Source organism: Lontra canadensis, unplaced genomic scaffold (genome assembly GCF_010015895.1).
Source record: "Lontra canadensis isolate GAN:19392208 unplaced genomic scaffold, GSC_riverotter_1.0 scaffold3, whole genome shotgun sequence".
NCBI lineage: Eukaryota > Metazoa > Chordata > Mammalia > Carnivora > Mustelidae > Lontra > Lontra canadensis.
The window spans coordinates 19,140,062-19,166,905 of NW_022630997.1; the positions used below are offsets into that span (position 1 = coordinate 19,140,062).

Here is a 26,844-nt window from a genome sequence, read left to right on the forward strand (position 1 = left end):
GAATTTAATTTTTTTTCCCCAAATAGCCACAAATCACATAGCATCATTAAAGAAATGCTTCAGTTTTTCAAATACTAAATTCTTTTCCATGTAATAAATTCTTCTATATAACTTTTTAAAAAGTCTATTCCATAGATCTCCTTACCAATTCCTAATCTCTTTACTAGTTCCTAAGATCTCCTTTCTAATTCCTAGGAATGTTTTAATAATTGTGGGTTTTATGGTATATTTTAATATACGGTAGATCAAACAAATGTCCTTTCATTATTCCAATTTTAAAGAATATTCTTGGCTTCTTCTATGTGAATGGTAGAATGATTTTGTGAAGTTTCAAAAATATCTACTGAGATTTTTAAAATTAGAATTTCGTTAAACCCATAAATTAGTTTAGGGAGAATAATTGATTTTCCTATCCAGGATCACAGTAAGTCTTTTCCTTTATTCAATTGTAAAGTATTTCTCTGTAAACTATAATATTCTATATAAAGGTCCAGTCTATTTTATATTTAATTACAGATTTTATGTATTTTTTTTGAGGGATGTGGGATAGGTTAGGGCAGAGAAAACATTAGACTTACTCTAAATTTTCCTAACTCAGTTTTCCCATTCTTTTTATAATGCTACTTTTAATAATGGAAAGTTAGTTACGAAGTTAATCATCAACTTATAGCAGAACAAACTATCCAATACATATGAGGATCTCCAGATTATAATAGCACAAAGAACCAATTTCTAACTTTTAAGACACCAAATTAGATGTGTTCTTAATTGCCTATCCAGAGCCTTTTAGCCAATCAGGGCGTTGATGATTTTTTTCCCTCCTTATTCTCTTGTAAATGCATAGCTGTTATCATCAGTGACTATTTACTTCAAGTTCTTTAAGGCATATTCAAGAGGATTGGAATACATTCAGCGATATCAGCATCAAAAGTCTGTTCCTGGGTTGCCCATCTTGGGCAATGGCATTACTACAATTAAAACTTTGGGCTCCTCTCTTTTGTTTCCTGCCCAACTAGGCTCACCCACCCAGTCCTCTTGAGTACTCCACCAGTGTTACTCAATGGATCTCTTTTCATTCTTACATTTCCAAGCATCCCCTCTCTCTGAAGTCATCTCCTATCAGTTTGTCCACACGAGTACATTTCACATTTACCCAGCCAGAGTCATCTTCCTGACACTCAAATCTAATTCCCCTCACTTGCTTAAACACAGGATAAACCCAAAAAATATACATGAAAAGAGCCAGCTGTATTTTGCAATGTTATGTTGGGTACTAGTTATACAAAGATAAATAGGAGCTGGACTTATACCTAGTTATTAAGGGATAAAGGCCAGACTTGGTAGCATCACAGCCTAGCAGCTAGTGACCGGAACAGATTGAGTTCCTGCCATTACCCTACCTGTCTCTTGACATCAGCCAAGAAGGACTCCTGAGAATACATTCACCTTGATTCTACCTTGTTTTGCCTGTTCTTCATGGCAAAACTCGTACCCTTCTTTCGATGCCAAATTCAGTGTTATCTGCGATGTGAAGCTTTCCTCAATGTTTCTCTCACTTCTAACACCATACAGGGTAGAGCTAACTGCTTCCTTGACAGCTGTTTCTCAGCAGTTAGTTTGTACTCTGATAGAAACTCTGCTAGCTGATTGTCTCCAGTTCTGTCTTCTGGCTTTATGGTTTTTAGCTTGTAGCAGAAGCCCTGGGTCAGTCTCCTTTGATACCCTTCCTATTCTCTTACAAGTAGGCACTATAATGCTCAAGTCTGAGAGGAAGCCAATAAGCAAAGAAGGTGCTCAGGTTTTGTTTTTTCTTTTTTCTTTTCTTTTTTTTTCTTTTTTTGGATAAATTGGTAGTATTTTCTCAAGGCAAAAGTTCAACTTATTTTTTACACTTCTGAGTCTCTTTTGTACTTCTGAGTCTCAGTGAAAGCAGCTTGGAGGCAGCATAGAATCCTGGAAGGAGGGTTGGTTTGGAGTCAGAGAACCTGGGTTTAGTCCAAACTAGCTCTATGAATTTGAGAAAGTCATAGAACCTCCAGGAAGCATAGCCTCCTCAAGTATAAATTAGGAATATTTACTACCTACCAGGTTGTTTTGAGGACTATGTGAAATTATACATATAAGAAGCTGAAAAGCATTTTATAATGATAAAGCACTATAAATGTCAGTGTTATTTTTATTATGGTTATTTTTATGTAAATGAAGACAGTGTTACATAAAATATTTCCATTTTGGAAATACTCCAGCTGGTATTTATTGCTTTGCCTGGTCTTGCCCTGCTTCCCCAGGAGTGCTACTAGGAGGGGTGACCTGACTCCATAAAAATGGCTGTTTGGATGTCTAGAGCCACTACTTCTCTAGCCAGTAGGGAAGTTAGTAATCTGCATCATGGAATCAATAATATCCATCTTACTAAGCAAAATAGCTTTGAGAATTATAAGAAATAACACATGAATGACTGGTACTAAGTAGGTACTCAACATGTGATATATTCCCTCCAATCTCCATTTACGTTTTAGTCTTGCCCATCAAACCAGTTCCATTCCTGATCACCCTTACATTTTATTTCCCGTATTCTTGCTCCTGGACTGCTGAATGGTACTAGAGAAAAGAAGGCAAGACCATATAGACGAGAAACAACCTACCTCTTCTTCCTCATCTCCTTCTTCTCCTATCTTCCATGTCCTCCTTTTCTTCCTTGTTCTCTTCTCCTGTTCTTTCTTCTATCCCACCCCCATTTCCCTCCTCTTGTTCCTCTTCAGCTTCTTTTATAAAATTCACTCCAATGTTAAGCAGCAGTCCTGGCACCCTCTCTCACTTCCAATCTTGCAAAAACTAGGTATTCTTCCACATCATGGCAAAACAGAGCCTCTGTTTGGGCAACACATAGCAACCCCTTTGCCATGTGTCTGCCTGCAAGATTATGCTGGGATGGGGTAGGATAGGACCTTCTTGACGAAACACTGTCTCCCTTCCTAATGGGAAGAGTTCTTTGGTTATGAAATACTGATGGAAGATTCTTTCTGTCTGTAGAAAAGTTCCCTTCCAGGGTCTCAGGGTTGGAAGGAAAATCTTAATGAACAGAAATACTCTTTTTGATTTCCTGTGTCTGGATGGTAACTCTTTCAAATAGTAACAATAGCCATGACAGCACATGGCCTCAGAACTTGTGGATGGGGAAAATGGAGGTTAGTAGATAATTGAGTTATTCACAGACTTGAAATTTATGATACTTCAGCATCTGTGGGCCCTTAGATTCTTCCTCCCAGCTCTTTGGTTCTGGACCCTGGAGGTTCTGAACCTCCAGGAGCACAGGAGGCTGGGAAATTAGTAGCAAGGCTTTGCTGTGTGTTTTGAAAGGAAACAGGTCTGGTTTCTCTTTTGAGCTGAACGAATGTTAGGTGACACTCCATAGCTGCTTCAGAAATAGATTTCTCTATATTATATGTAAGTGATGAATCACTAAATTCTATTCCTGAAACTAATATTACACTGTATGTTAACTAACTAGAATTTAAATAAAACTCAAAACTTTAAAAAAAAGATTTCTCTGTGTGGTGCTCAGGTTTCTACACTCAGGTATGGCAGCCCATCACTGGAGTATATTTGAAAGTGCTTTATGCTTATATAACTAAATTAGGTTTTCCTGAGCTCTTTTCAGAAGGAAAGGCTGACGTTTTCAAAGGCTCTATTGAGTTGCCATCCTTGAGAAATGTTATAGTTTGTTTCCTACCAGATTTCAGAATCCTTAGAGAATAAGAAATGAGAGAGAGAAGTTTTGAGCACGGGGAAAGTGATGTGTGAACCATCAGGCATGGGCTTGGGAAGACAGAGACAGCATGCTGTATTGGGGTCTTGATTTCCAGATGGTAAAGGATGTGTGAAGAGCTGAAAGTATCCTTACTTTAACCTTCTGTATAGTTTAACTTCCAGTAGCTCTGGATAGACCTTAATTGTGGCTGTGGACTCTTAGCCCACGGATTGGCCTAATCTATGCCTCAGCTTATTTTATTTGTTCTTTCTGTTCTGTACAGATTCATGAAGGTGGCAGGAAGCACGGTGGATGCAGTTACCTGGCAACAGTAGGTATTCACCATTTTTTGCTCTTACTTATTATAGCTTTGGTGAAATGAAAGATAATTAGCTGTTATGAACTTTATAGCTGACATCTAATAAGCTACCCTTTATCCTCCAAGAGAAAAAGTCAAAACTAATTCCAAAACTGTTCTTGTGATGTATATTATCTCACGGTATGCGATATCATACTATCTCATAGTAATATGATTTTGTTTTGTTGTTTAAAAAAACCCAAAAACAAACAAACAAAAAAAACCCAAAACACAAAAACAATGAAAGCTCAGCTATTATATATACTTTCAAATTAATCTGTCATTGGTGAACAGGTAATGGGAATGTGAGCATGCCATCATTTACCCATAAGCTTTTCCTTGGGAATAAATTTCCTTAAGAGAGGAAATAGTTTTAATTACTCAATATAACACGTTAAAATAACAACACTTTATTATAGCAATGGCAGTGATCCTAATTAATGCCAAGAGTGTAACTAATATGAAACAATTAAAAAAAAAAGAATATGAAGGCAATGAAGCAGCCTCAAAAGAAGACAAACCTCAGTATTCCAAGAAGCTTATAGTGGCAAAGGCTTTTTACCCTATGGTAGCTTGATTTGTAAAGATCATTATCTGACATATAAATTGATTTTCTTTAAGTTTCCTTATGATATTGGTGCTGGAATGTCAGCATCTCACAATGTCTCACCAATTTTTTACCAGAATCCTGCCCTTTCTTTCTTTTTTTTTTTTATTATATTCAGTTACCCCTTGTATAATACATCATTAGTTTTTGATGTAGTGTTCAATGATTCATTAGTTACATATAATACCCAGTGCTCATTACAACACGTGCCCTCCTCAATACCCATCACCCTGTTACCCCCTCCCCATGCCTGAAACCCTCAGTTTGTTTCCTATGGTCTATAGTCTCTCATGGTTCTTCCCCCTCTCTGATTTCTCTCCCTTCAGATTTCCCTCCTTTCCATTATGGTCCTCCATGCTATGGCTTATGTTCCACATAGGAGTGAAGAAATCTATACCACAGCATCTTCTAAGTCATCTTTCATCTAATGTGGTTCTCACAGTTCAGACCTGTGCTTCTATTCTGGGCCCTTGTAACTGTCAACTATGACCACCTCACTTAGTAAATCTAACCCTGCCTTCCCAGCACAGTTACTTTTCTTCTCTATCCTCCATTTTAAGTGGGTCACAGAATTCCTTAGGATTCGTAACAGTTGAGAAGGAAGCAAGAGCAGTGAATGAAATCTTTATTAACTATCCCAAAAGGATTTTTGATTGTTGGCAATCAATAACTTCAGTCATAATGGAAAATATTTTATTATGCATTTATACTTATTTTCTGTAAGCATCATTTTAAATGTTTCCAGGAATTCTTATCCTTCCTCCTTCAGTTTGTTTTGTGAGTCATAGATGAGTAGATCTAAAGATCTTGTCATTCCCATTCTTAAAACCCCCCAGCACCTTCCCTTTGTACTTAAACTATACTCTGGCCTATAAGGAAGGTACTTTGTGTTGCCTCTGCTACTGTATGATTATTTCTAATGCTACCCTGACCTAATTCATTCTGTCCCAATACACTAGTGGTCTTTCACTGTTTATAAGGTTCACATGCATGTCTGCCTCAGGATCTTTTTAAGTGCTGTTGTCTCTGCCTAGAATGCTATTATCCTCAGTTTTTGTGTGGCTAGTTCCCTCTCATCTCTAAAAGTTCAACTTTCATGTTATCTCCTTTGAGAGGGCTTCCCGGATGATCCTATCTAATACAGACCCCCTTTAATTCTCTTTCTTAGCTCTTTTCTTTCCATGCTACCTTACATAACTTATAATTACTTTACCAAACTTATAATTATTTTTTTCTTTTAACTTGTCTTTGTAATTTGTGTGTTTTTCTCTTCCACCAGAATGGCACTTAGTTCAATAAGTACTTATTTAGGCAATTGTTTACGGAGCCTTTACTATGGGGGAAAATGACAACAATGATGAAAACTGTGCAGGAAATGTTGCAAACCTTTTATACCTTACTGTATCTGATTCTCACAACAACCAAATGAGTTTGGAACTAGTTTTATCTCTTGCATAACTTAAAGGAAGTTGTAGAAACTCCAAACATTGCACAGAAAGTGGTAGATTTGGGACTTATAGTTGAGTGTGTCTCACTCCAAGGGTTATTCTCTTAACTGTTACTACTTTAATAATAAGACAATGATTTTTTGCTGAAAATATTACATTCTACTAGAGCAATTCAAATCCTCTTCAGTGTCTTTCATCAAAAACTATCTTGATAATGTAGCATAAAGGCTGAAGCTTGAAGAATTCATACTGTTTGTAAGGAGAAATAAAGAGATCAGTGTATGAAAATTATTGGGTAAGAATGTAAGACATGCTCAGTTATTGTGACTTGACAAGGAGGGATCAGAAAAAGTTTTTCTTCCATATTCAAACTCTCTCCATAACACAAATGGAATGAAGTGAGTGCAGTCTTTTTTTATAATGGAGAAATAAGACTTTTATAAATATATTTTATTAGTTATTTTTAAAATATTGGCCACCTCTCAAGATAAATGTCATGTGTTTACAACTACTATAAAAATACCCCTTAAAGCAGGCAAGGGATTGTGTTTCTTTTGGCTCCAGGACCAGCACTCATTTGGGGACAACCAGTAGCACCTGGAATCTACCATTTATCCCTTCCACCCACAGTTTTCAATCAAGACTTGGAATAGTGATGGAACAATTCCAGGAGATCCTGGCCAGGAGTCCAGGAGGATTTAGTGAAAATTAAAGCCAAATACCATGTTTCCCTAACCCCGAGAAATGCTGAGGTGAACTACTTAATGTAAAGAAATCAAGAGTCAAAGTCAGAAAAAAAAAAAAATGAACACTGAATTTGTCAGTAAATAGCTATATATAGGTAGCCAAAAGAATCAATTCAGTACTGGAGTACTGAACTTGGAACTTGAACAAGAACTTTGAGTCTGAAGTAAAAAATAAAGATGCCTATATAGTTGGACTATTTTGATTTGAAATTCATGCTCTTGGGTTTTAAGGACCAAGATACATGACTTAATGATTGGTCCTTCCAAATCCATGCAGAAAAGCCAGCATGGAGGTTCTTCAAAAAGTTGAAAAATAGAGCTACCCTATGACCCAACAATCGCACTGCTGGGTATTTACCCTAAAGATAAAAATGTAGTGATCCAAAGGGACACGCCCAAATTTTTATGGCAGCAATGTCCACAATAGCCAAACTATGGAAAGAACCTAGATGTCCATCAACAGATAAATGGATAAAGAAGATGTGGTGTATATGTAGACAATGGAATACTATGCAGCCATCAAAAGGAATGAAATCTTGCCATTTGCAATGATGTGGATGGAAGTAGAGGGTATTGTACTGAAAGAAATAAGTCAATCAGAGAAAGACAATTAATTCTCATAAGAACTCCCTGATATGAGGAATTTGAGAGGCAGGGTGGGAGGTTTGGTGGGTAGGGAAGGAAATAATGAAACAAGATGGGGTCAGGAGGGAGACAAACAATTGGAGACTCTTAATCTCACAAAAAAACTGAGGGTTGCTGGGGGAGGGGGGAATAGAGAGGGTGGTTGGGTTATGGACATTAGGGAGGGTATGTGATAATGGTGAGTGCTGTGAAATGTGTAAGCCTGATGATTCACAGATCTATACCCCTGGGGCAAATAATACATTATATGTTAACATATAAAAGAAAAGTTAGTGAGATGAAGTTCCAATTACATGAGTAAGTAGTACACTAGTTTGTATCAGTTATCAATGATAAATCTAGAACAAAAAAATAATACACACACACACACACACACACACACACACATACACACACACAGAGGAGAATGACCAAAAGGCGGCAAAAGCTAGAGAAAGTTATTCAATCCTTGAAAGAATTGAATGATGCTAGTAAGATATGTGTTCACTTAAGAATCTATGCAGTATGATGTGGTTAGAACTCAAACAAAATACATGGTTGTATATTCGTGTAAAGTCTTAGAAGGAGTCAGAAGGTAGAAATCTCAGAAAGAAGGAGCTATGGGCAAAACACAAAACATGCTCATAAACTTCCTTCAAATCCTTGCCTGATCCCTGCAATGTGCATATTCAAGGGAGACCCCAAAGAGCCTGGTAGAAAATAACAGCTGGAAATCTGAAAAAGTTGAACAGCAATTTCAGCTGCTGTCACATGAGGGACAGAGATTAGAACTTGAATTTCACAAATTTAGAGGGACTTCATAAGTACCTTGTGCTTTCCACTGAAAACTAAGAGTTATGCCTCAGGAGTAAAGTCTTGTCCTGGGTCTAAGGATTTTCCCTGAATCCAATGTATGAATAAAACAGATTCATCCTAACAACGTGTAAACTGAAGATGCCCATAAGAACGAGATGATCAGTCATTCGTCCAATTTCCTGATATATCCAAACCAACACTCTTCTGTCTCTATAAAATATCACCCACACTTTGAAGTACACAATTAAAAAATTACTAGATATGCAGAGAAATGGGAAATTGTGAGTCTTGGCCAAAAGAATGAGCAATAAATAGAAACCCAGAGATGACCTAGGTATTGAGGGATACAAACCATAAGAGACTCTTAATCTCAGGAAACAAACTGAGGGTTGCTGGCAGAGTGGAGGGATAGGGTGGTTGAGTGATGGACACTGAGGAGGGTATGTGCTATGGTGAGCGCTGTGAATTGTGTAAGACTGATGATTCACAGACCTGTACCTCTGAAACAAATAATACATCATATGTTAATAAAAAAAAATTTTAAAAAGAATCAGTTGACAAGGATTTTAAACAAATATTGTAAATATATTCAAATAATTAGGGAAAATGTTTGTATTGAGTGGAAACATAGGGAAAGATCAGCAGTGAAATGGAAACAATATATATATAAAAGAACCAAATGAAATTTTTAAAGAAAAGAAGAAACAAACGAAAAACTCACTGGGTGCACTTAAGAAGAAATTGGAAACTACAGAAAAAAAGGATTAGTGAACTTGCAAATAGATCATTAGAAATTATACAATTAAAGAACAGAGCAAAACTACTGGGAAGAAAATGTTCAAAGTTTCAACAATCTCATTGCCAATATTAAGATGTCTAACATTTGGGGGCACCTGGGTGGTTCAGTGGGTTAAAGCCTCTGCCTTAGGCTCAGGTCATGATCCCAGGGTCCTGGGATGGAGCCCCACATCGGGCTCTCTGCTCACTGGGGAGTCTGCTTCCTCCTCTCTCTCTGCCTGTCTCTCTGCCTGCTCTCTCTCTGTCAAATAAATAAATAAAATCTTTTAAAAAAAAGATGTATAATTTGTATAATTACAGACCAGAAGGCAAGAAACAGATAATAAAGCAGAAAACTTTTTTGAAGAAACTAAAGCAGATCTCCTCTCAAATTTGGCTAAAAACATTAACTTATAGAACCAAGAACCTAAGAAAACCCTAAGAAGGATAGGGGCTCCTGGGTGCAGCAGTCAATTAAGCATCCGACTCAGTTTCATCTCAGGTCGCAATGTCAGGGTCCTGAGATCAAGCCCTGTGTTGGGCTCTGCACTCAGCACAGAGTTAGCTTGAGATTAGCTTGCTCGCTCTCGCTCTCTCTCTCTCTCTCCCCCTCTCACAAAATCAATCTATCTATCTTAAAAAAGAAAGGAAGGGAGGAAGAAAGTAAGAAAGGCAAAAAAAGAAAACCCTAAGAAGGATAAATACAAGGTAAATCTTGCCTGGGATATCATAGTCAAACTGCTGAGAGCAAGGGGTAAGGAAAAAAATCTTCAAAGTATTCAGATAAAATCGTACTTTACATATAGTGAACAAAGACACAAATTTTGGCTACCTGGACATCAGAAGCAATGGAGAGTAGAAGACAATGGAACAACATCTTTAAAGTGCTAAAGGAAAAAAAAGCCAGGATTCTATATCTAGCAAAAATATTCTTTAAAAATGAAAGTGAAATAAAGATGTTTTTTTATAAATGAAAACCAGTAGGCCTGTGCTACAAGAAATACTAAAACAATTTTTTTTCAGATAGAAAAGCAGTAGTAACACCTGAAGGAAAACCTGGATTTCAAAAAATAATGAAACACATTGGAAATGGTAAATTTGTAGATAAATATAAAAGACTATTTTTTCTCTTTGCTTCTTAAAAAAATATACTGGGTAATGCAAAAATACAACATTATATTATGGGGTTTATAACATATAGAAATGTAAAACATATGACAATCTTACCACAAAGGAGGAAGAAGGGAGGAGGACCAAATGGAATTACACTATTGTGAAGTTCTTTTATGTGAGGTAATACAACATTCACTCTAAAAAGACTGCAATTCCTAGAATTAAGGTTTCACATGGAACTAAGGCTGCTGATCTAAAATAAAGTAAATCCACATTTTCCTGGATTATCCAGATGAACCCAGTGTAAGGGAGGAAGACTTAACTACAGAAGAGAAAGTTATGTTAATGTGACATGAGAAGGACTTGATCCACCATTGCTGGATTGAAGATGGAAGAAGAGGGCCATGAACCAAGGAATGTAGGTAGCCTTTAGAAGCTGGAAAAACCAAGTAAATGGATTCTTCCCTAGCACTTCTAGAAGGAAGACAGCCCTCCCAATATTTGATTTTAACCCAGTAAGACCTATGATAATGTCTAAACTATAAAACTGTAAGATAATAAATTTGGATTGTTTTAAGCCACTACCCATTAATTTGTTTAGAGCAGCAGCAGAAAACTAATGCAGTACCTAATAACAGAGATCCAAATACACAAAGGAAAAACTAAAAGAACCACATGGGTAAAAAATAGACAAACGCACTGTCATAGCCAAAGATTTAAAAACATCTCTTTCAGTAATTAATAGGACAGTTAGATTAAAGGAAGGATATCAAAGATTTGAATAACACTATGAATCAGCTTGACTTAATTGACATTTGTAGACTACAACTGAATACACATTCCTTTCAAATTCACATGGAACACTGATCAAGATAAACCATGTGCTCAGCTATAAAACAAGTTTCAATAAATTTGAAAGTATTGAAATGATACAGAATGTTTTTTGATTACAAAGAAATTAAGTTAGATATTAGTAACAAAAATATCTGTCAAACCCATAAATATTTGGAAATTAAATTATACATTTTAAAATAATCTATGGATCAAAGAAGAAATCATGAGAGAAAGTAAGAAATAGTTTGAAATGAATATAAAGATGTTTTATCAGAATTTCTGGGATTCAGCAAAAGCAGAGCTTGGAGGGAAATTTATGATTTAACATGTGTAATTAGAAAAGAAGAAACACTTAAAAATAATCACCTTCGTTTCTATATTAAGTTAGAAAACCCAAAAGAAGTAAAATGAAGAAAGTAACAAAGATAAAAGCAGAAAGCAATAAAACATAAAACAAACAGGAAAGAAAACTCACAAGACCAAAAGTATTTCTTTGAGTAGGTCAAGAAATTTGAAAACTAGAGAGAGAGAGAGAGAGAGGAAATTGTAGATATCAGGAAAGAAAGGGATTCTTACTGTAGGTCCCATAGACATTAAAAGTATAATAAGGGAATATTATGAACAACTTTATGCCAACAAACTTGACAATTGAACAAGTTTCTTGAAAATACAATTTACCAAAAATGACACAGATTAAAAATTCTTAATGTCCTTATATTAATGTCCTTATATATCTCATTTTGGAGACTCTGGCAATTTCTTATATGATTAAATACGTACCTGTCCTGTGACAGAGCAATTCCATTGCTAGGTATTTACCCAAAGGAAATGAAAATGTCACACAAAAACTTTTACAAGAATACTCATACCAGGCAAAAACTAAAAGCAGCCCAGGTGCCCATTGGCATGAGAATAAATGAAACAAAGTGTTGTTTACTCATACAAAGGAATGATACTCAGCAAGATAAAAGAACAAACTAATGATACACTCCACAACACGGTTGTTGTCTCAAAATCATTATGCTAAGTGGAAAAAGGCTTATATAAAAAATTGCATATGTTGCAATTATATGAAGTTTTAAAAATTAGAACATTACCTTTGTGGTTATAAGGGTTATATGGATAGACAGGCAAAGACACATGAGAGAATTTTCAGGGGTGATTATAATGTTCTGCATCTTGATAGAGGATTTGGGTTACAAAAGAGGACGCATTTGTTAAAATTCATCAAATGATATACTTAAAATTTGTACATATCATCATATATGTAAAATTTACTTAAGAAAAAGAGCCATAAACAGCTGTTGATCTCTAGTTGTGCCTAAAGTTTAGGATGAAGTGTAAAGTCTGCAATTTACTTTGAAATGTTTCAAAACATAAAATGGATCAATGGATGGATAGAGCGATAGATTGAAAAAAGGGCAATAGAACGAGTATAGTAAAATGTTAATTGTAGAACCTAGGTGGTAGCTTTATGGTTTTCACTATATGGTTTTTTCCACTTGTCTCTGTTTGAACTTTTTTATGGTAAAATATTCAGGAAAAGCCTAAATTGTTACAGCTAAATAATGTTAACTATTATATAATATAACAAATTGGTATAAAAATATTTATGAAATATAATAAATGGAAAATGCTTTTGTTAAGTTAAATATAAAATATAAAGTAAAATATAAAGTATATAAATCATACTTCAGTAATATAAAAAATGTACATAAACCCAAAAGACACTAATATGTCAAAGTGTTAATCTTTAGATAAAGGGAGTAATGAGACTCTTTCATTCTCATTTTCACTTTTCTATAGTTTCCCATTTTTCTGTAATAAGCATGTATTGCATTTTTGTTCATAATACAAACCATCAGTACCCAGCTCTACCCTTCTCACCCCCATATCCACCTCTCCACAAGGAATCATCACAATTCAAGCCACTTCTATTTGTTTCCATATTTCTAAACAGTCTAATGCTGCTGCTTCTTGATATTTTCCCAATTCAAATATTATCTATTACTTTCCTACCATGGAAGATAAGAATTTAGCTCTCATACCTCTCTAACTCTTCACATACTGAAACATATTTACCTTTCCCCATACTCCAGTATTTTATATCTAAGTATTGGCTAGATCAGAATTCAGTATTCACATTTTTATTATTATGTAAATATGACTCACAGCAAGAATGTGGTGTACTATGCGTACACCTTCTTTCCTTTACAACTTTCTGTTTTCCCTGGAGTTAATAATGTCTCTTTTTTCATTTGCCTAGTTTCCTATTAATCTATCCCCAATTCATCCCTCAACTCTGTACCAGAGGGGTAAATATCCTGTCTTTCTATGCAAACACCCCAGGTAGCCATTAGTTTCGTCTTGTCCTTGTCCTGCTTTCCTGAAGCCGTCCCTCCCCTGGTCCCATCTGGACTGGTTGATCTCCGTGCTTCCTGCACAGCTGTTGTCCTGGGATCTCCCTTCACCATCATCTTAGGGATTCCTTTTTACTCTCTTATTTATTGGATCCATGCCTTTTTTTGAGGTTTACTCCCTTATTTTGGTGGAATATTTTTTTCCTAAGAACTTCCTGAGAGAAGATAAATGAGAGGTAAACATGTTGGGACCTTGTATTAGAGTTTGATTTATATTTTGGATACAAGGAAATTTCCCTCAAAATTTTGATGCTTTGGTTCCATTTTATTCTAGCTTTCCTGTAACTGTTGAGAAATTCAATGCCTTTTTAATCTCCAGTCCTTTTATTTGCCCTGTTTTTACTCTCTTGGTATATTTAAGATCTTTTCCTTGTCCCCAGTTATCCTTTATGTGACTTTCTTCTGTTCTGTTTACAAGGTATACAGACCATCTCAATCTGAAATTCATACTCTTCAGTTTGGGAAATTTTCTTGGATTTTTTTTTTTCTTTGATAATTTCCTTCTATTTGTTTATTTATTTATTTAGTGCTTTTTGTTTCTGGAACTTCTACTGCTCAGATGTCAGGACTCTTCAAATAGTGCTCTCATTGTTGTATATTTTCTCTCCCTTACTTTTTCTTCTGTTTTCTGATAAATGTCCTTAACCATCTAAGTTTTCATTTCTGGGGGGAACCTGGGTGGTTCAGTGGGTTAAGCCTCTGCCTTCAGCTCAGGTCATGATCTCAGGGTCCAGGCATCAAGCCCTGTGTCGGGCTCTCTGCTCAGTGGGAAGCCTACTTCCCCCCCTCTCTCTCTCTGCCTGCCCCTGCCTACTTGTGATATTTGTCTGTCAAATAAATTTAAAAAATATTTTTAAAAATAATAAATAAATTTTCATTTCTGTTATCATATTTCTAATTTCCAGAAGTTCTTTTTGTTCCTCAAGCTTTTCTTTTATTCTTATAGCTCCTTTACTTGTTTTGGGATGCAATATCTTCTGTTTTCTCTCTGAGGATATCAACTTTTGTTGTTTGTTTCTTTTGTTCCTTTTCTTCCTTTCTGTTCCCTTCTTCCCTCCCTCCCTTCCCTCTTTCCTTTCTTTCTCCAATAATTTTTATGTCATTTTCATTAAATTTTTTTTCCTCCATGTTTTTCCCTCCTTCTGCCATTTTTAAGTTTTGTTTCTGTCTTTCACATTATAGATTTTCCTCAAATGTCAGATGATACTTGGAACTCTACTCTTACTTAAGATAGAGACATGAAAAGTGGCTCAGACATTTTTTGTTCATGGATATTTTTCCTTAACTAGTAGAGGTCTGTGCCAGGTGGTCTGGCTGGGTTATCACATTAGATGACTCCTAAATGTCCATATCTGTTGGTCTTTTCTGTTGTAATTTAGTTTTTCCAGAAAAGAATTCTATCTCCTCTCATCTTAGAAGTATAAATCAGCAGGCATTCTCACATTTGAGGAAAGGGGCTAGGTATCTTATTGTTTACTATGTAGCCTTTCATTTAATTCTCTTGTTTGCAATATGGTTGAGTGCACCTCAACTATGCATAGTGGCTCTAACACTGGCTCACCTCTAGTGTTCTACTTTATCGGAAATGGAGCAGTTTCTTAACTGTGCATGGCAGTGGTCCTCCAACTTTTTGTTTCAGGACTACTTTCACTCTCGAAGACTACTGAATGCCCCAAATAATTTTTATGCAGATCATATTTATAAATACTTACCATATTAGAATTAAAGTAGAATTTTTAAAATGCTTATTTTAAAATAGTAGACCCATTACATTTTACCATAAATAATGTATTTTATAAAATAACTATATTTTCTCAAAAACAAAAAATTTAATGAGGAGAGTGGCATTATTTTATGTTCACACAGATCTCTTTAATACCTAGCTAAATTGAAGATAAAACTCATATTTTCTTATTTGTTCTATGACAATATTTTGTTTTAGTTTAAGAATATGAAGAAAATTTGCCCTCCCAAATATATGTATCTAGAAAAGGTAAGAGTATTTGAATAGCCTTTTCCAGATTATTATGGCTATTTTTTTCAGATTCTAAAAATCAATAAGCAGTAGTTTTCTAAAGGTTAGTTGAAGTGTGAAATATGAAGCCATATCAGTGAACTTTTCATACTCTGATGTATAAAAATCTATTGGTCTTATGTTTTGAATATATCTTTTACCCATGCATGATTGTGTAACATCAATGCATCTATTATTTGGAAAATATTGTTTTATTGGGTTGTTAGTTATGCATATCTCCCAAATGTCAACACATTTTGTTATGAAACATCAAAAAAAGCATATTTATTAATATCACAACTGACTTAATCAGAAAAGTCTTTAAATTTTGGGAAACTGAGCTTTTTAAAATTCTAAAATTCTAATTTTCACCTAACAGTTCAAAATTTATAATCAGCAACAAGTTCTGATGTTTTCCTTGAAATGACAGGCTGACTTTGTGCATTTTTTTTAAAAATGTCTTCCAAACACCCAACACTGAATATCTATAATTTGTCCATATTTCTTTTAAGTAAAAATATTATCATATGGGAAAAAAATGAGCAATTCAGTTTGCAACTCAATCATACCTGTGTTTATCTTCGAGACAAACATCATGTTTTACTGAGGAGGTAGTCTTTTATGTATATTTCTCATTTAGTCATATAGAATATTTTTTAAAATGTGTAGTCAGGGATTACATTTAAAAAATTAATAATTTTATTTTATCAATGAAATTATTAAGTGAAACTGGCATTTTTGTTTTATTGCAAGTATGTGACAGTAATCACCAGCAGTTTGATGCCCCTGACTTGATTTATATGAAGCTGCCAATAGTTTTATCCACTGTTGCTTTTGTACCATCAGTTCAAATGTCAATATAGTTTTTCTAAAACAAATGAGAATTAAATAATTATCCAAAACTTTATCTCATCTATTTGTATTTAGGGCTAATACACTAAGTACATTTTAGTGTCATTCACATAAAAGATCTTATCAGTGATTAGTTGGTGTTGACATTAGATGGATACAAGAAAAAAAAGTTTTATCTGTAGACTTATCCAGATATTAATATTCTGATATATTAACTTTGTCTTCATGTTTGTCACTAAATCTTTAACAAGTTACTGTATTGTTGAGAAATGGCACTGGGGTGATTTCTTTTGCTAACTTACTGACTTTTCATTCAGCAGGCATTTAATGATAACATTTGTACAAGCTCTATCAGTCCCATCTTTCTAGATGCACAATGTAGTATGATAACCTGCTCTTTAAGATGCTTTTCCAAATTTAAAATTTAGAGAAGGGTTCAGAATGATTTTAAAATGTTATTGCAAACCAAGACAACAAAGTATTTTTATTTCCATATTGGCATAAGTAGAACATTAGAATTTCTAAATAACTTACTGAATGATCATGGGGTTACACCAATTAGGGCAGGTATGATGGGAAATAGATTGTAAAAACACGGTTGTAGTCTTGAGAACCAACTAAGTTAACTTGAAAACATACATACTTAATACCCCAAAACCATGCCTTAGAAAAGTCTGGAAAACAAGAAAATAGGAGTTATACGTTTCATTGATTGTCAGAACAATAACATTGTCATGTCAAATGGACTGTGGAAAACCCCACTACACACTCGTGAAAGAATGAGAGTGAAAATGGCAAGTAATTGTCTTAGTATAATTATGAAAGCAGTTTTGATTTTATGGACACCCGAAAGTGTCTTGGGGGTCCCCAGGAGTCCCTAGACCACACTCAATTAACCACTGATATACCAGAGGGTAGGGATCTGAACATCTAGCTGTTTCTCAGTTGCCCTGTTTCGCTGCATCTAACCCTCCTATTCTCAGTGGTACCTGGTGTTTCCAGCTCCTGAGACTGATGTGGAACCCAGTGTCTTCTGATCAGCTAAGATAACACTCTTCCTTCTTCTTGCTAATAACATCTTTATTGCGGTGTTTTTCTGTCCTATTTTCTGAGACCATGTAGGTGAACCCCCCCCCCCCTTTTTGCTTGGTCCCATTGCCGTCGTTTTAGGAGAGAGCTTAGTAAATGCCAATTTTTAAACCACCATATTTAACCTAAAATTCCGCTGTCTGCTTTTTTTGTTTCTCTCAGATTTTTTTTTTTCTAAGTGAACCTTTTATTGGCAGTCATGAAGAGTGTGCTGAGCCATGAAGGGAAAACATTACTAAATAATGTCGCATGCCTATAATGGTCCACACTGTGTCAGGATATTGTATATATTTTACTTTGTTTCATTCTCACTGTCATCTTGGGGAAAAAGATAACATTCCCATTTTACAAGTTAGTAACCTCTCAGATTATTTTAATGAGATAAAATTTTTAAATTAATTTCTAAAAAGATATGAAATCCTTTTTTTTCTTTCCTTAGTATTTGTCAAGTTGGGCAATCCCAGGTGTTCTCAATGTCTGAGCCCTACCAGAGACCAACAAGATAAAATTCTATGGCTATGTTGCCCAGACATCAGTACTTTTAAGAAGTTGGTTAGTTGATTCTGACATTTAATGAGGATTGCGAACTACTACCCTGGAGCCTTCTGACTGAGCATCAGTCACCACTGGGCATTTAAATGGCAGCGAATGCACTCAGTGTGTGGCCTAGACCACCAGCAGCAGCAGCACTTGGGACCTTATTAGAAATGCAGATTCTCAAGCCCCGAGATCCACTGAACCAAAACCCAACAATCTGTGCTGTGACACACCCTCCGGGTGTTGCTGGCCACACTCTAAAGTTGGAGACCACTGCCATAGAAGATGACTGTCTGGATCTGATTTCTAAGGATACATTTATCACCAGAGTTTTTGGCATAAAGCTTTCTCCTTCTTTTCTGACATGTGGATAGGAGAAACGGTATAAGAAAAATTGTCTGGGAATTGGCCTTTAGAAAATTCCTGCCCCTGTAGGCAGAGTCAGAACTTCAAGTCATCTAATTTTCAAAAAGTTTTTCTGTTATACAAAAGTCAGCATTTTTCTCTCTTTGGTCTTAGTCTGCACTTATATACATCACTTCTCTCTTCTGCTGTTGCAGAAAAACGAAATATGGTGAGTCTACTACAGCTGTAGGCTTAAAGAGATCAATTTTAACGGATCAATTCTATAATTTAGATTTTTAGTTACATTTAAAAGCATAAAAATGAACATTTAAAAAAGAAGTCATTTCAAGTGCAACTATGGATTTGCCTACGATATAAGTAAATGTGAGGAAAATGACTCTGAGAATAGCAGCTATTGGAAATTCATGGGCATTTCCAGGGGTAATGGGACATTAGAATGACTTGTTAAGCAAAGATTCTGCTTAAAAGGAAAAGCTGAGGGAATCCATCACATCAACACTCAATTTTAGAGAAAAGAGTGCTATTGAAATGTGGACACTACTTAGAAAAAAAATAGAAGCAAGATTTAACAATGTAAGTGAATTATAAGAGTGTTAAAACTTATTTAAGACACTACTTTGGAAGCAAAGAGCTTATGGAGCTGTACATTATGCTCTGTTAGAAAGAACGAGGGCTTTGAAGTCAAACAGGTCTGGACAGAATCCCTCTGACCCTTAGTAGACTTGAAGCCTTGAGAAAGAAGTAAATCCTTCAGAAGGATCCTTTAGTTTTCCCATCTATTAAGTAGAGTTAATGCCCATCTCACAGGACTATTGAGAAAGCTAAGTGAGGTGAGAAATGAAAGCTCTTTGCACAGCACACACAATATGTTGAGCTCTTACAAAATGGGATTTCTCTTCTTCCTTGCCCTTCTGTCTTTCTGTGATCCCTCTCCATCTCCTTGTGTTTATGAAAGTGTCTCACTATTGAGTATACAGATGCTTAGCACATATGCTATTACTGAGCATTTTTATAGCACTCTGCCAATGCTTCAAGACTTTTCCCTTTGGTCTTTCCAGCCAAAGGAGGACACTGGGTGGTTTGTGGGGGTAACACTGTTGTGTTTTATTGGTTAATCCATTCAAAAGATGTTTATTAAATACCTGCTAGGTCCAGGTACTGTTCTAGACTAGAGAGAAAAAAAAAAGAGAGACAAGATCCTGCCCCCTGGGATTCTAGTTAGCAAAGAGTTTGTCCTTCTTGTGATACTTTTGGAAACCATGCTTATTCTCCTTCTTCCAGAAGAGGAGGTAGAAAAGGAGAGGTGCTCCCGGTAGAGGAAGTAAGGATGAAAGGGAGAAAAGGAAAAGGGATAAAGAGAACTTTCTAAAAGTAAATTGAGGAATCAAAGAGCTCTTTGTGTTAAGAAAAACTATATACATAAACCTTTGTGTGTGTGTGGTTGTGTGTGTGTGTGTGTGTGTGTGTGTGTGTGTGTACTTATTTAATTTTAATTGAGCATTTTCTGGGGTCAAGCTTTGTGCTTTATAGAATTGATCCAGAACATGGATTTTGCTGTCTAACAGACTGAATTCAAATCCTTAGCGCCTGCTGTCTGTGTGAACTTAGGCAAGTTGGTCAGCACCTCACTGAACATCAATGCCTTCTTTTGTAAATCAGGCATAATACCTATAACGCAGGTAGTAGGCTCCCTACCATCAGCCAAAGGGATGCTTGTAGCTTTTCTCTCAACCTAATTCTGGAAGTCTGTGTAGTCTCCATTAGTGGCTCCTTTTACCTCAGTCCCTCCTAGAGAAGATGCCTCAAGTGGCTACTATTGATTTGGGCTATTCCTGTCTCATCAGAGTATACGCACATACGCAAAACCCCAAAGACGGTTTGCTATGGCATTACCTTCAGGTTCCCACGGGTATCTCCTTTGCCTGAGGATGAAAAGTTGGGGAAACACTGGTCCAGGCCCCCGTGCATAGCTAATAACATCTGCCATTCATTAAAGCTGCCCTAGCACATTATATGCATTACATCAAGGGCATCTGCTGAATGTATGTGTATTAAATAGGCTGCTTTTAGAGACTTGCTGGGCTTGAAATCCCAGGATCACCCCCTTTATTCTTTGTGCCACATCCTAATCATCCTTGTCTCAGTCACCCTGGAGCCCACCCTGGGGAAGTGCTAGTCGGCAACTTCATGGGAAATGGAAGGGTGTGTATGATGCCAGCTTAGACTTAGGAATTCCTGACCCTCGCTATCTTTACTCCTCTGTTAAACAAGTTTTGCACTAGCATGGAGTCAGAATCTCTGGTTTTAAATTCAGCCTCTAGCACTCATTTATCATGTGACTACACTGAGTCTTAAGTAGATTTAAAGGAACAAAGGAAGTGCTGGAGGGAGGAGGACAGGCCACAGTATTCAATAGGGTGATCTTTGAGAAAGTGACATTAGAGCAAAGATGTGAAAGAAGTGAGGGAGCCAGCTAAGCAGATACCCTGAGGAAGTATGTTCCAGGTAGAGGGAACAGCTAGATCAATGTCTCCAAGATGGGGGTGGGTCTGAGATGTCATAGATGTCATGTAGTTTTCCCTACCATGAAGGATTGCTGTGAAGATAGATGCGATGCTGCATGTAAAGCATTTAGTGTTAATACTTATAATCATAAGTGTTTAGTAAGTTTGAATCATGATTATTACTTATTATTTTTATAGAAGTCACATTTCTAAATGTTTAGTATGTTGTAGAATCTTTCAAGATGATTCACCCACATAGCACATGAGTGGAACGGAGACTTTTTGAAATTGCTATTTCCCTCCATACATACTCTTGACTTTAATGCATACTACTTGAGATGAAAAAATATATATATACATATATATATGTATATATATATGTATATTATCTCCAAAGAACTTCCTTCCTTGGCAAGAGACATGAAAAAGCTTTAAATTGTGTTATATTACAAATGTTCTGAAGCTAAATGGGAGATGTGATTGCCATTCCCACATTTTCCTGTGTTTCCTCATCTTCTCAGTGTCTGTTGTCAGAAAGGCCACTATGACCCAAAGTACAGCAACCATCTGGTCAGGACTTTCCAAGACTAACAACCAACCTGACCATTTTTCCTTTCCATGTGTCTTTTCATTTTAGAAGAAGTGAATGAAAGATTTTATGTTATTAGAATTCTGTTTTGGCTGTCTCAAACTGCAAATCCTCAGAGAAACTAAAGCTCTCTATATAGTGTTTTATGTGATATACTGTGTGGGGTGAGGACGATGAAAATGAAAAGGAAGAACACTAACTGAAAGTCTTCCATCTGCCAAACATTGTTTTAGCTGCTTTATATAAAATTAAATCCCGAAAGACCGGAGTACCTTTCTATTCAAAGTGTGGTCCAGATCAGCAGCATTAGCATCTACAGGGAGTTGTTAGAAATTTAGACTGTTGGGCCTCAACACAGGCCTATTACTGAACGGGAAGCTGCATTCTAATAAAGTCCCAGGTGTTTCATATGCACATTGAAGTCTGAGTATTGCCCTGACAAGACAAGAGAGAGCAGGCAACTTGTCTAAGTACTCACAACTAATAAATGGTGATCCAGGATTTAACACGGGCCTGTTCACAGAGAAGAGTTCTAACTCTATCACTATACTGTTTCCCTCACTAGGTTTTTTTAATAGGTGTATTTCATAATCTATTTTATAGAGAAAAAAAATAAATCATCTTCCCCTTGAAGGTACTTTGAAAGCATTTGCCCAGACAGGATGAGTGTAAACACCTGGTTCAAAGAAGTGGGCCTAGAAAAGGAGAACTGAGTTTGTGTGAGGCTGTGGGTGGATGAGTCACATGCCTCCCTGCCCTTCTGAGGTAACCTGCCTTTCTATCGAATTAGGGAACCCAAGAGTAATTGTTGGCAGGATTCTTCCCAAATCCTGAACTGATGAACAGAAGAATGGGGAAAGGCAGACCATGGCCTGAGGAGATGAACAATCTGGCGTGAAAGTCAGAGAACGTCTTTTTATGAGCAAGGAGGTATTTTTATGGTTTGCCTTGAGTGAATAGTCTCTGATGTTGGGAAACAGACTGGGAACAGCTGGACCACACTTTGGATCAGTTGCCACAACAACTTGATACATTTGTCTCTGGTGTCATTTGATCTCTTTGAGAGCTGTATTACCTCAATGTGAATGTTTGACTTTCAGGCTTACTTTGTTCAGTAATCACATCTGTTTGATTGTATTCCTCAGATTACATGGAGTGTTGGTTATATTCCCTTGAGAATTTGGATTCTAGGATTACAGAACATGGCAACCTCACAGGTGACTTGATCCTAGAATCTCATAGAACCATCATTAGGTTTACCACCATCAGATCTCTGATTTCCAGGGGCAAAACCTACCTTAATAGCATCTGGGAATATCATGGAGATAGTCTACGTCATCTCTAATTTTCAATTTCTGGTGATCTATTCTATGTTCTCATCTCAGATGATCTTTGTGAGCTACACTTTTGAGACAATGTCAGTACAAAAGTTATTGTTATTATCATTATTTAGTATTTACCTTTTTCTTGGAAAAATCAAACAGGGGACACTCACCGTTTGTAGGTTTGCAAAGTAGAATTGAATGCACTTTTGTGATTCCAAGAGCAGCTTAAACCCTTTCTCTTAAGAAGTTTAGAAATGACTGGTTGCTTGATGACACATTAACAATGAGGCCAGTTACTGTCACACCGGAAATGTTCACTGTTCTGCGTGAATCATCACCCTAACGACATTTGTTCTCCTTAAGAAAAGCAGCTGCTTTCTCCTCTCTTTGATAAGGAATGGTCAGGCACGTCTATCCCAGCTCCCAGTTAATGGTGCTGAAACTAGAGGTCCTGATAAACTTATATTACCGCATCTGTGCCCCCCATTATCACCATTCCCACCTTCTCTGAAAGCCAAAGTTGGGCTCTTTTCTAAAACAAAATCTCTTCAGAGAATTCAAGAAAGCAAAGAACATCAACAAAAAAATTTATGTCATTGGAAACTATGGAGGATGGTTTTGAGCATGTGCAGGATGTAATTTCATTATTGTCTAGAGTTACATGGCTGTTTCTGGGATCAGGGAGTTTCTTAAACAGAATATATTGTTAGATGGCGGCATAACTGTGGTTTTCTGCTGGTATTTTGGTGTGGAGGTGGATGGCTGTTTCCTGTCATTTTTCCTCCCCACCCCCCCCCACTCTATTCCCACTTCATTTCATATAAATAAAAGGAAACAAAGTAACAAAAGCACCGCCACCAACAAACACTTCTTTTAGAGTTCCAAACTTGGCCTATAGAAGTCAAGGAATTCACATATTCTATAATTCTTAAAAATTCCTTTACATTGTAATTAGTATACTTGTTTCAGTGCTTGCTCAGCTTTTACATAAGATGCTTTAATGCGAATCACATGAAAAATGTAGCCAAACATTATGAGCACTTTAACATTTGCATTTCCTCTTCTGTGTGGGTAATTTTGTAAACTTGGTCTTAGCCTAACAGGCTAGGAGGGGAGTGAAAAGGAAGATGGCCATCTGAGTTTGGAAAATGCCTTTCCGGATATTTGACATGCCCTGAGTGAAGAGATGGTGATTTCCCAGTGGCATGGGGGACACTTTTATTTCATTAAGAGCCGAGGCTTGCCATAAAGAGAGCATAAAGCCTCTGTTCCAGGCAGAGCAAAATTGGTAGCATCACCAGCAGCAGCAAACTTTCTTCACTTAAGAAAAACAAGCTAGTGAGTAGGCAGTCTATGGGCTTGTGGAACTCGAAATCCCAGGAACAACCTCCAGATTTTAAGAGCTTTCACAGATCCTTATCCACTTAATCAGAGGCACCAAATCTCTAGTGCTATTTCTTTGGGTTTAAGTTTCCTTTTAAAGCAATCAATCCTTTTATAATTCTGATGAAAACTATTGCTTTTCTTAGAAAAAATGGATGTGTATATGCAGAAACACACACAATTTTACATAAGATTTCAAGGTTTTTTTATGGATCCCTTGAAGGCCATTCATGGATCTCATAAGGAATCCAAAGACCCTATGTTAAGAACTAGGCTTGAGCATGGCTTTCTCCTGCCCTCATACCACACTACTGACTCTCATGCCCCCAAGTCCTCATTTAAAAGCTTCTGAAGTAGAACATGTAAAGGCCCAACAATCATAATGTAAATTAACTTATTCTTGTGTAACGAGAGACAGAAAGGGTATGGGTACTAGGAGAGAGAAGTCTTTCTTAGTCTCTCCTCCATTACTTCATATAATTTTTTTAATGTGATTAGCGTTCATTAAACCACTGTAGAGAAATGGAGAAGGCACACAGAAAAGACACACATGGCTGTCTGAAGACATTTTGTTTTATCTTATTCCATTTTTCCTGGACTGTTATTTGGGTGTGAGAGAAAAAAAAAAAAGGCAGTGAAATATTTGTAAAAGATCATGATCCATACAGTTTTATGAATTTCTCCCTCATAGATTCATAGGATATTTCTGACTGGCACGTTCTCCTTCTAATACTTCTGGAAGCATCTGTGAGGACAAAGAATTTTTACTACAATTGTACTAAAAATTTTAATTAACAGAACATGCATAACCCATATATCAGACGTTTAGTGGACAAATTACAAAAAGCTGCTGATTAATGTGACACAACCTCAGAATCTATTCAATTAATAATTGCTTTCTGCTTAGTTCTTTTGTGTTCAACTTCAGCTTTCCAAGAGCTATAACTGTGAGTGAGTTTAGCAGATAGGAAAATCCTCTTGACTCTAGCCCATTCTCATCATGCCCCCTCCTCTCTCCTCGGTACTATCTCTACCTCCATTTAGTCAGATTATAGTCACTTACTGCTTCCTGGAATAAGTCACATGGTAGCTGTTGCTTGCCTACTGTGCTCTCTGCCCAAGGCACACACACTATTAAAGCTACAATTTCATTGTCTCCAAGAGGAAGGGAATTGATACATTTTTGTAAGTAATTGTTATTTTACTTCACTTCTCTACTTCTCAACTTCTTTGGAGACTTTTAGAGCTTCTCAGCCCACTCAGTCTTCCCAGTGGCCTACCTGCTTTTATTACATTGCTGAATCACTGTCTTTTAAATGTATGTATTGTTTTGTAGTATGGAAAAAATAGCATCCTACTTGACCTCCAGAGATATTAGGTTTCTATGATCTGCTGTTGACAAGTTGTAGAGCCTTAGGAAAATCAATTTAATTTTTCTGAGGCTTCATTTCTTCACCTGTAAAATGAGGGTAACATCATCTACCTTGTAGGATAATTGTCAGAGAAAAGGGAGATAACTTGTAAAAGTATTAGGCTGAGCCATATGAAATTGTCAACATTTGACTGTTCTTTACCCACCAGAAAGACAATTTTGTGTGGTTCAACCTAATACCAAACACAGACCATTGTAAATGGAAGACATTTGATAAATTTTGAATGTGAATTTGTCTCCACTAGGGGAAAAGTGGTACAATGATAATACAGGGCTGCTTTTCAGAGACCTTCCCTGATTACACCATAAAATACATGCTTTATTCTTGAAGCACACCCTTATAGAGGACTGTGGGAAGACAGTTCAGGTCTGTTCTATATCACAACTTGCCCCTGAGGGTAAAATATGCCATTTCAAGGCCACAGTGTTAGATAACAAGATGGTTTTCAGGTTCTCTGGAAAAGAATAACCTTAAATACAATGCTTTTAAACTTTTCAACAGTCTGGCCAAAGTTAAAATTGTTATATAATTAATAAGAATTATGTTATAGCACATATATTGAGTATTATTCCTGGAACTATGCTTTTGGTCAAAACAGTATTATTTTATTTTGTAGATGATGAAAAAAGAGTTTGTAAAAAGTTAAGTCATTTAATCAGCTTATCTTTACTTTTACTATAGTCAATTTATTTTTATTATCTTTCTTTTAATTCTTTTTGTATCTTTATTATAATTTATTATATTATATCTATTATTTTTACTATGATTCATATTTATTATTAATTACAATAATTAATCAGGTCGTATATTTAGTTAATAGTGGAGGCTTTATGAGAACCTAGATTTCTAGAATTTCACGTCTTCCTGCATTTTTTTACTCAATTGGACAACATACTTTTTGAGTACCTGCTAGTTGACAGCTCTGTGCTCTTTCTGTTTAGTCCCATAGTACAGTTTACTGGTTTACACTCTGAGTCCTGCTCTCCACCAGTGCATGGGTTTACCCTGGACAGATCTCTCTGAGGTTGTTATTAACCTGCAAAATTAAGTGCGTAAGCAGAGTCATCTCTAGACTCCATTTTAGTTCTAGATACAATTCTAAATAGAAACAAGATAAGTAATTGTCAAATGTCAATATAATAATGATGCTGCTTTTTTTGTATTCCACCCAAAGGGGTAAAATAAGCATCTGTAAGTGGATTGGAAATAAGATTGGTCCACTGTCTAATCAGTTCTGTGGTGACACAATGAGGTACTT

The 26,844-nt window shown here is 36.2% G+C and overlaps 1 protein-coding gene across 1 annotated transcript in view; it reads left to right on the forward strand.

The window, feature by feature from the left end:
- HPSE2 (heparanase 2 (inactive)) overlaps positions 1–26,844 on the forward strand; it is a 655,107-nt gene that overhangs the window by 432,296 nt on the left and 195,967 nt on the right. Inside the window, exon 6 of the mRNA XM_032882617.1 lies at positions 4,035–4,082. Coding sequence (XP_032738508.1) covers positions 4,035–4,082 — 48 coding nt within the window. The remainder of the gene's footprint in view (positions 1–4,034; positions 4,083–26,844) is intronic.